Source organism: Marmota marmota, unplaced genomic scaffold (genome assembly GCF_001458135.2).
Source record: "Marmota marmota marmota unplaced genomic scaffold, marMar, whole genome shotgun sequence".
NCBI lineage: Eukaryota > Metazoa > Chordata > Mammalia > Rodentia > Sciuridae > Marmota > Marmota marmota.
The window spans coordinates 3,491,474-3,501,202 of NW_026000020.1; the positions used below are offsets into that span (position 1 = coordinate 3,491,474).

The 9,729-nt window shown below is 45.7% G+C and overlaps 2 protein-coding genes across 2 annotated transcripts in view; both read right to left on the reverse strand.

Annotated features, from left to right (window-relative positions):
* Window positions 1-474: 474 nt before the first annotated feature.
* Rpl31 (ribosomal protein L31) lies at window positions 475-3,766 on the reverse strand. Its single transcript, XM_015499674.2, has 3 exons — window positions 3,653-3,766; window positions 3,148-3,254; window positions 475-629 (listed from the first exon to the last, which is right to left on the reverse strand). The coding sequence occupies exons 2-3, from the start codon at window positions 3,252-3,254 to the stop codon at window positions 497-499; spliced, it is 240 nt and encodes a 79-aa protein (XP_015355160.1). The 5' UTR covers window positions 3,653-3,766; the 3' UTR covers window positions 475-496.
* A 4,226-nt stretch (window positions 3,767-7,992) lies between these two features.
* Window positions 7,993-9,729, reverse strand: part of Npas2 (neuronal PAS domain protein 2) — an 83,705-nt gene continuing 81,968 nt past the window's right edge. Inside the window, exon 23 of the mRNA XM_048810401.1 lies at window positions 7,993-8,137. Coding sequence (XP_048666358.1) covers window positions 7,993-8,137 — 145 coding nt within the window. The remainder of the gene's footprint in view (window positions 8,138-9,729) is intronic.

Here is a 9,729-nt window from a genome sequence, read left to right on the forward strand (position 1 = left end):
CGTTTCCCAATCTTGGCATTAACATTTGGATCAGGCAGTTCTTTGTGGGAATTGTCCCAGGCATTCTGGATAGCCACAGAGCCCCTGGCCGTAACAACCCAGGGGGAACAGAGCTGGTAAAACTGCCCAGGTTAAGTACCACTGCTGTCATGTCATGCTGGGCGTGCCTGATGTCTAGGCCCAGGGCCCTGCTCCTCCAGCCTCCTTTGTGAGGGCTTCCAGGCACTTCCTCTACCACTCTCACCATCCTCCCAGATGCCACCTCGCCTGCTCTCTACGCAAGGCCCTCCTCTGCCCAACACTGCTGCCTTCTTCACTAATGTCTCAGTGACTGTTAAAGGCCTCCCTAAAGATGCTAGCTCATCTTCTGAGCCACCGTCACAGTACTTTCTTTATACTTCCACGTAGTGACCAAACTAGGAAACTCACAGGAACTGTGCAAAGTGAGTAGGACAAGCTGTTGTCACCACAGGAGGTCACTTTCTAACAAATAATCTTAATACCTTATTCCTTTGGCCCAGACAGCTTTGTTGAGCCTGGTATCAATGCGCACATCTGGAGTTCCCATCTCTTTCATGGCAAATTTCCGGATCTCTTTGAGGGCCCGAGGAGCACGCTTCTTGAAGCCCCTAGGATTCGTATATAAGTGAACAAATTAAAAATGCACATGAAATTGTGTAAACACATACACAGCATGTCCTTCCAAAACAAAAACCTTAAAACTAGGCAGGAATAGCCTTTTTGCACCAGTATGCAGTGTCCAGCAATTAGCATCAACACTTGGACGAGATGTGTACTGCATCTCCACTTACATAAATACCAAGTGTCCCAGGATTATTTAGAGCACGCTTTTGAAAACACATCTTACTTGGTCTATGTGTACAGAGCAAGGGCTTTAAATGTGTGGGTAGATTTCTTAAGTTTGAAGACAAAAATTAATCCTATTCTATGGAAATTTAGGTATGTGTCAGGCACTGTTCCAAAGGCATGAACTATATCCATTAACTTACCACTGCTCAAAACTGAGCTCAGGACCAGTAACCCTCCATTCACAATGAAGGTACAAACTTGTTTAGATTTTATGGTTTTAGTTAAATAAGAAATGCAAAAGCTCAGAACTTCACATAGGCTAAAAAGGCCAAATATTTGCACAAGCCAAGGCTACTCAAGCAACCTAAAGGTGCCCATAACCAAGACTCTTCCTTTGCTCTGAGCTCACCAGCCTCCTTGCCATTTTTAGAGCCCAAATAAGCTCATTTCATTCTTATTCAGAAATAAAAGAGTGCCAGAATTACAGTGGTCAGCAAAACAACCCACCAGCATTTTTTTTTAAATATTTTTTCTTAGTTGTAGATGGACACAATAACTTTCTTTCTTTCTGTTTAATTTAGTGCTGAGCATCTAACCCAGTGCCTCACATGCATGAGGCGGGAAGGAGCTCTACCACTGACCAAAGCCCCAGTTTTTGATGTAGCTTATGCAAGTGACCACCAAGTACATCAGACAGAATAAAGCACTATAGAAAAAGACCAGGAAGAAGAGATGGAGAGTTAGAGAAGGCCACAGCAAGTCTCAATATAATGACCAAAGGGGACACTGTGCTCAAGATCTAAAGACAATGATGGCAGTCATTTAGCTACCCAAGGCAGTAGGGGAGAGTAAAAATAAAGCAAAACAACTATTTTTAAACATGAACAGGCCTGGCATGATTAGGTTAAGAATGGGGGTGAGGGCAGTACAACTTGTTAAATTGTGAATGCATTCAGAAGGTACAGCCCACAGGATATGGTGAAGTGCCAATAAATGAAACAGAGAAGGGCACAACAGGAATGAGTTGGGGTAGAGATAAGACACCAGGAGTCTGGTTTGGCCCATGTAAAGTCGGTGCCCATTTACTTAAGCAGAGATGGCAAACAGCAGTTGGATGTCTGAAGCCTGTAAGACTGCTTTTTACAAAGTATGGACAGAAAAGAGAACTTCATCCTGGTACACCTCAATATTAAGAGGGCGGTGTGAAGACCGGGAGCACCGGGTAAAGGAGGAAGGACAACAGGACTACGGAGCCTGGCATTTGTATGCTGGAAGCATGAACCCTTAGGCCACTTATCACCTTAAGATTCTAAATACTTGTTGCCTTTCACTACCAGGAAGGCAAGGTCTTTGATTCCCTGCCTATCTGCATGCCCAGTACAGTACCTTGACAGTCAAATGCCTGACTTGCCACAACTAAAGGAGGGGTGTGTAGCAATTCACAATCAACATTAACACACAAAAATGGACACCAGATAGACCCAGAAACCACCTGAGACCACAAATAAAACTGCACCTAATGCTCACTGGCTGACAGGTCACCATCTGGCTGGGATACCAGACCAAATGCAAATGCTGCCACATTTACATCTCTTGCCAACGTGGGTCTTAAGGAGATCACCCAGTCAAGTCCAAGAAATTCTGCTCCACAAATTGGTGAGCTAATAGAACATTTCACCACGTCTAACATTTTTCCTATTTAAACCTCAAGTAACAAGAGATTTGGTGTCTGTTGTTATCAGTTAGCTTGATGGGCGAAAAAGGGGGAAGACTTCTCAAGCCCTAGAACCAAAAACTAAATCACAGAAAAACAACAGAACACCCCAAATCACCCCCATTGCTGCATATCATATACCCGTGGGTCTTCACCATCTATTGCCAATGCTGACACATTTTATTTCTAGCGTTTTACCTTCTGGCATTACAACTCTATCAGTTATTAACACATATCTGCACGGGTCAGAGAGCAAACAAGAACCCTATTTCACATTCAGGGCTGGACAAAACTTAATAATTTTCCTGCAGTCTACAGATATTGTTTGCTTTCCCTCATTCACTCTGACCTTTTGGCCTGTCCGAATTTAATTAAAAAACAAAAGCACCGAGTGTAACGATCACCACCAATTTTCTAAAACTGACTCTTCCTGAAATCTCAATTCCTCTGGACAGTACACTTGAAACCCCGCAAGCCTTCAGAAAAGTAGCTGCAACACAAATCTTGATGGATCACGCATTTCTAGAGCACTTAGCCTTTAAAGACTCGCCAGTCCTAGGAGGACAACAACCAGGCGCCTAAGTGGGGCGGGCCAGACCCAGGCGGAGGGTGGGGGTACTCACACTCCATGGATGCGCTTGTGAATGTTGATGGTGTATTCCCGGGTCACGACCTCGTTGATGGCAGAACGGCCCTTCTTCTTCTCGCCACCCTTCTTTGCGGGAGCCATCTAAATAAGGCAGGAAGGCTTAGAACAAGCTCAGCGAGACAAGCCCAAGTCAAATCGTCCCTCCCTGCTTGGCCTCGCGCTGCCGGGGGCGAAAACCTCGGCCAGGTAGGTCCCAGCGGTCCATGTTCGAGCACGGCCCGGTCGGCCGGCCTCCCTGCAGCTTAGGCATAACCGCCCCTCAGGCACCCTCGACCCGGAAGCCCCTGCAGCCCCGGCTTTCCCAAGCCTGCCACTCTCCCTCCCAGGCACCGGGAGCCCTTTAACACAGCGCCCATTCCCATCTCCCAGAAACCGGAGCCGGAGCCAACTCCGACAAGACTCCGCTGTGCTCGCCAGCACAATCCTGGGGGCTGATGGAGCCGGATTCCCGAAGCTGGAACCCCGGCACCCATACTCACTCTGCCAGTCCCAAGTTGGAAAGGAAGGGCGCGAAGGATTGTGGGAGGGAAAGCCGCGTTTGCAAGTACAACTTCCGGGTCGTCCGGAGGCGGGGACAGGAGGTGTGGCTAGGGAAGGGGAGAGGCGAGGCTGTGACGTAAACGAGGAGCGCCCGGGTAGCCGCGAGGGGGTCCTGGGGGCGGAGCCTGGTGGGGGCGGTGCCTGGGCGGGCGCGGCTGCGCTGATCTGCAGTGCACTCGGTTCTGGCTTCTGCCGCGGGCTTCCACCTGGCTACTTGCGAAGCGTACGGGGAGCGTCTTGTTCCTATTTTCTGTCTTCCGAGGGAATCCAAACCAAGGCCCACAGGTGGATGGTAGCAGAGCCAGGGAGAGAAGACGCTTGTTTGTTTTTCCAAATATTTATTTGTTTTTCCAATATTTATTGCACCTCTGTTGGCGCTGTACCTGACTGGCCGTCCCAGGGATGATTGCGCACGGCCAGAATTAAAGCGCTTGATTTTTCCAAGTCGAAAAGGCCTGCGTAATGCCGGGCATTTCAGAAAATGGGAAAATTCTCAGACCCGGAGCAAGTTCTCCCTAACCTAGGGGTTTCAGCAATGGACACATTTCAGAATCTCAGACAAAAAGACTGGAGGCAGGTAGTTTTGTGGCTAGAGCAGGGTCTCTGATCTCATCAGGAACACGGGCCTCTTCATCCTTTAGAAGGATTGGTGCTATACCCGCAGGTTTCCCAACAGCCCTTCAAGGTAGGAGGTGGGGGTGGAAGAGCAGCGCTCTCCGGTACTAAGCCCCACCCCACCACCCACAGCACCCAACTGCAGCGGACACCGAGCCTCTTAGCAGAAAACGAGGTCCTTTCTAGCAATCCCCTAGGGACTCTTATAATAAATTAGGCTGAGAAAACACCTGCCAAAAGCAAATGGGATCCTTAGGATTACTTTAGCCTAATGTTTTGTTCTTGTTTGGGAACATGCTGGATACATGCTGCCTCACACACAAAAAAAAAAAGTTAACAAGGAAGAGAGGTGGAGGGCATGATTTGTTTCAACTCAGTGACCTTTGCTCTCATTTCCTTTCTTCCTCCCCTCTGCCTGCCTGACCTTTTCCTCGTGTTCAGGCATCTGAAAGCTGCCACTGGCCTTTCACAGGTGACTCATTTGGGATCACTATTCTGATCCTGATCCGCTGCAGTGCTCCGTGAAGATGGGATCCTGCCCTTTCATCTGGCTCCCAGCGCCTAGAGGGGAATTAAAGGCTAGCCCTCTGGGGCAAAGGAATGTTTAATAAATCTGCCAGCTGCCTCATTTCCATGTAACTGATGAAATGTGAATAGATCCTTATTGTTGAAGCAAATAGACTCCTCTGGTGGAAATCTACAGAACAGCCCTCTTTATGTCAATTTTGCTTCCTTCAAGGTTGAATAGACCTGTAATAAAGACTGTTTGCTTTGAGGAGTAGAAACCATAAGCCTTCCTGGGGTTCTCTGTGTTTCAGTTCAGCCCTTCCAAGGCATCTTTTCCTCCTAGCCTCTGACCAACCACTGACTGCCAGGTCTAGAGATCCAATTACTTATGAGTTCCTGTGTTTGTTGGATGTACTAATCACCCATGCCTTTTTTTTTTTTTTTTTTTACTTCTAGTGATTTTCAGTAGATCCTTAAAATGAAACAACCTCTGAATGCTTCCCAATTAGGGCAGCCAGAAAGAAGTAGACAGGCTACATTCCAGTCCTCTCAGAGGATGACAAACCCTAAGGGAGGAGAGGGTCCTAGACAATGTCACTCTGGGAGGGCTGAGCTCCAGGAATTTCCAGTGGAACTTTCCAAGAGGAGCAGCTCAAAAGATTTTTAAGAGGAAAGAGGCCTGGTAATGAAGAACATGCTCAAGCCATACTGTGTGGGTGGACTGGGGCCTGGGAGGTTGGTGAGGAGGTTGTTGCTGTGACCCAGCTGAAATGGGGCCTGGGTAAGGCAGCTAATAGTGAGGCAGAGGAAACGGATGGTACAAAGAATATTTGAAATAAAAATCAACAGATCATGGGATGGCATGTAGAAGGAAGGCCTCGTGGCTAACAAAACCACATTAGAAACCATCATACAATATATGATCTATTACGTGGGAGAGATCAAGGTGATTTCATGACTTTGAAAAAAAATACAGTCTTGAGTCAATAACAAAATTTGTTCTGAGAGATTTGTCTTCTGAGCATTGCTAGACAGTTCATCCTTGTGTGCACACTGCAGAATGGATGTACACAAAGCTAGATGGTTTACCTGCCTCAGCCCTGAGCAGCGTGGTGTATACGGTCACCTGTGTGGACCATCAGAGACTGACCATCATGCAGCACACGGCTGAATGTGCTTTTAGCTTTATCACAACAGAATGACTCAACAGGACCCATGTAGCACCCTTACCTGCCTGCTACCCACCAGTGCCTGTTCTCCAGGCACCCAGAGTTTAATCTCTCTTTTTAACCAAAAGGAAACGAGACTTCTTAGAGAGCAGTTGATTCCATGCTTTAGGGCAGAAAAAGAAATCAAGACAGACCATGATCCTGATGTTCTAGAAAGAAATCTGGTTTCCAACGGGCAATGCTAAAAAGATAATGGAATCAAATAAAGGAGAACGCTCCCACTTGTTGGGTTGTGCTGATTCAAGCATAAAATAATAACAATGATTGCTTAGAAAAACTGAGTTTATAAAAGGTCCTGTGTTCATGACTTTGTGCTTAAAGTAAAACATAAACTAATAAAAGGGTAATTGTAATTTTAAAAGGAGTCAGTGTAATAGCAGTGCCTAAGAGTGGTTAGGCAAAAATCTGATGAGAAAAAATCCTCTTGTTTCCAGTGAGCATTTTCCCCCAAACAGAATTCTTGTATAGTAAAAAGTTCATGAGAAATTGTGTCCATAAAGCCACAAACGGCATTTCTTTGGAGGATTCAAATTATTTATTTCTCTCGGATATTAATGGCTGACTTTGAGAACTTCAGGCTGCACTTATACAACACGATGAGAAAATCCAAAGTGATTTTGTACCAAACACTCAAATTTTCCCAGAACAAACATTAAGCAAGTGTGCAAAATGTCATGACTTAGAACACTCTAATAGTTGGCCAATTCACCATGTTGCATGTATACACAAAATTTTTAAATTGATTTAATGAACTTTAGTTGTCACAAGAGACAGAAGATGCTGCATTGTAATTGAGTTAGTTTAAAATATCTTAAACTTGGTGTACTCCAGAGTTCACACTTCAGTTGGGTCTCTTCAGCCAAGACTGTACTGTTTTCCAAATAGAAAGGTCACAGTTTTTCTGGAAATAGGGCAGGGTTGCAAAACAGCCTTTTAATGAGCAAAACTTAATGAATCAAAAGATTAGGGATTAAACTTCCCATGATGTGTGTGGGTTCAAAAAAAGATTACACAATGAGTTTTCCGAGTTTATCCAAATTCTAAACGTGTGTAACATTTAGGCAGAGCTAAATTCAGTTAGTGTGGCATACTCCACCCTCTTTTAATGGCTGGCAGCTAGAAAATTCTAGGGCGATGAATACCCTGTGCTCATTAAGAATCTTGTTCCATGTAGCAGTAAGGATGCTGACAGCCAATTAAAATGCGAATACAATTAAAATACACTTTTTTTTACAGAAAAAAAAATCAGATCTCTAACTCTTTGAATTTATCAAACATTAAATTAAAAAAATAATCCAGTTTCGCACAGACCTTTTGTTTTAAAAACAGTGTTCATTTCTGGTTCTGTCAAAGAATAAATGCTCCTAGTGCATGCAAAGTATTTTGAGTTCTCTTTTTCTCGGGAATAGTGCAATTATGGGACTGGTGCCATCCACAACTGATCCTAGTCATAGAACTGAGAGGAACTTTCTCCACTTTACAGAGAGGGTAGAAACAGAGAGTAATGCAACTATGAAACAAACTTCACTCTCCCCAGCCGGTGCTTTCAGAAAAGGACATGATACCTTAATGGTTCTCAAACACAGGGCACCAGAGCACTCCATGTTATTGTGATGAGCCCCTTGAAGGGGCAGATGTCCATAGCTGGCAGGACCCTTGGAGATACGCCAGTGGCATGTGTGTGCCCACATCTTACACACAGACTTACTCACCCTGCTCACATAGCTAGTAACTACGTGTTGGCAGTGAGAATCCATAGAATTCCAGCCTGGGTGAGTTTAATTACAGGCAATGAATGAATGCGGTGGTGGAGAACATCTTGGTTGTCTCCCACAGTCTATCCGTGCCTATGACCTTGGATATTTTCTGTTTTCATTTCTACCATGAGCCTTTTTTTGGGCACAAACTTTAACGATCAAGCTGATAGACTAGTGCACATTGCAGCTCATGAACCTTAACACCATCACCTGACTTACTGTATCACTTTTGACCTTGAATATCCCCCAAACGCTCATGTGGGCTTGATCCCTGACCATGGCACTATTAGCAAGTGGTGGGACCTTTAGGTGAAGCCTATTGGAAGGAAGTTAGGTCATTAAGGGTGTGCCCTTTAAGGGGTATTAGGACCCTGGCCCCTCCTCCTCTGTCCTGGGCTTCTGTGAAAAGGTACCATGCTGCCACAGGCCCAAAACAACAGGACCAAGAGACCATGGACTAAAACCTCTGAAACCATGAACCAAGAGAAACTTTTCACCTTTTTAAGTTGATTATTTCAGGTATTTTGTCACAGCCATGGAAAGCTAGCACACACCATTTCCGAATCTTTGATTACTCTTGAAACATCTTGAAAAATAAAAAAGCTTCCAGGTGAAAAGATGTATATGCGTGGATGTAGAAAAAGGGACAGAGGAAATTGTACAAATTTGTTAATTTATTACAAAAGTTTCCACTCACAGAAAAACACAGGAAAACTTTTTATACTTTTTATATTTGGGGAAGGAACTGGCGTCTCAGATACAAAATAATTTACACATAATCCGTACAATTTTATTTTATATAGAAATAGGTAATTATTACAACAGCTGTACAATTCACTACACTCATAATTACATAAAATCTCTTCTTTAGAAACATCTCAACATAACAAAACATACAAAAAAAGCAAAGTGCATTTTGAAAAGGAAAAATCCAATCCTCAGAATTATCATGAAAGATATGTAGGAAGATGCAGCATTCGCACTCAGGGCCAACACGTGGTGGGGGTTCCCGGGGACTGCAGCCCCCCAGGCTGCTTGGCTTATGAAACCTCTTCCCTCCTAAGTCTTAGCGTTCTCTACAGAATTCTGGAAAATCAGCCGCAAAATTGTGCCTGACTTTGAGTCCACTTTTGCAGTTGCAATCAAGGAAGTAAACAGGAAACAGTCCAGTGTTATGTGTGGGTAGGTGGGTGGGTGGAGACAATCACCACTAGGAGCGCACTGGGTGAAGCCTCCTTAGGATCTAGGCAGAGGGTGTGAATCTGCAGCTTGGTTAATAACAACCAGCTTCGCTGACTGGTGGGCTGTTTTTGTTAATGTGGGCTCCAAATGAAGTCATGAGACCTTATTATTTTTAAAAACATAAAGTGCCTAAGTTATTTCCTCTGTGCAGCTGTGCAAATTAAAACAAAAGCAACCATTTTAAAAATAATGAAAAATAATCTCTTTCTCTCTCTCTCCCCAACAGATCTCTGACCCAGTCCTTCTCCAATGCAAAGGAAAGATGATCGCGAGAGTGAAGGCCAGCTAGGGCGCGGGTGCACCGGGCGGCGGTGCGCGCTGCGGGGGTGCGCGAGGGGCGCCGTCTCCGCGGGTAAACTGGGTTTCCGGGCCTCCCCGGGGCGTTCAGTTCCCGTCCCGTCTGGCTGTGGAGGGCGCCCGGGAACCCTGGCGGCCAGGGGGACAGGGCCAGCATTCCTGATCTGCGCTCCACTGTCCCCGTCGCTGCGCTCCGCGGGGATGGTTACCATCCAGGAATTCTGAAATGTACGCAGGGTGCACGAAAGCCAAGGGTTTAGCGCAAACCCCTTTCCCCACCTCCCGTGGCCGCCCCCTCGTCCATTGGTTAAAGCTGACTGTGTCCCGACGCCAGGGCCAGGGCACTACCGGGGCGGCGGCTGGAGGCCG

Bases quoted from the DNA above. Each gene is read 5' to 3' on its own strand.
- Rpl31 (XM_015499674.2), bottom strand. From the start codon at position 3,254: ATGGCTCCCGCAAAGAAGGGTGGCGAGAAGAAGAAGGGCCGTTCTGCC. The intron at 630-3,147 runs GTGAGTACCCCC...TACGAATCCTAG, and splicing joins CACAAGCGCATCCATGGAGT to GGGCTTCAAGAAGCGTGCTC.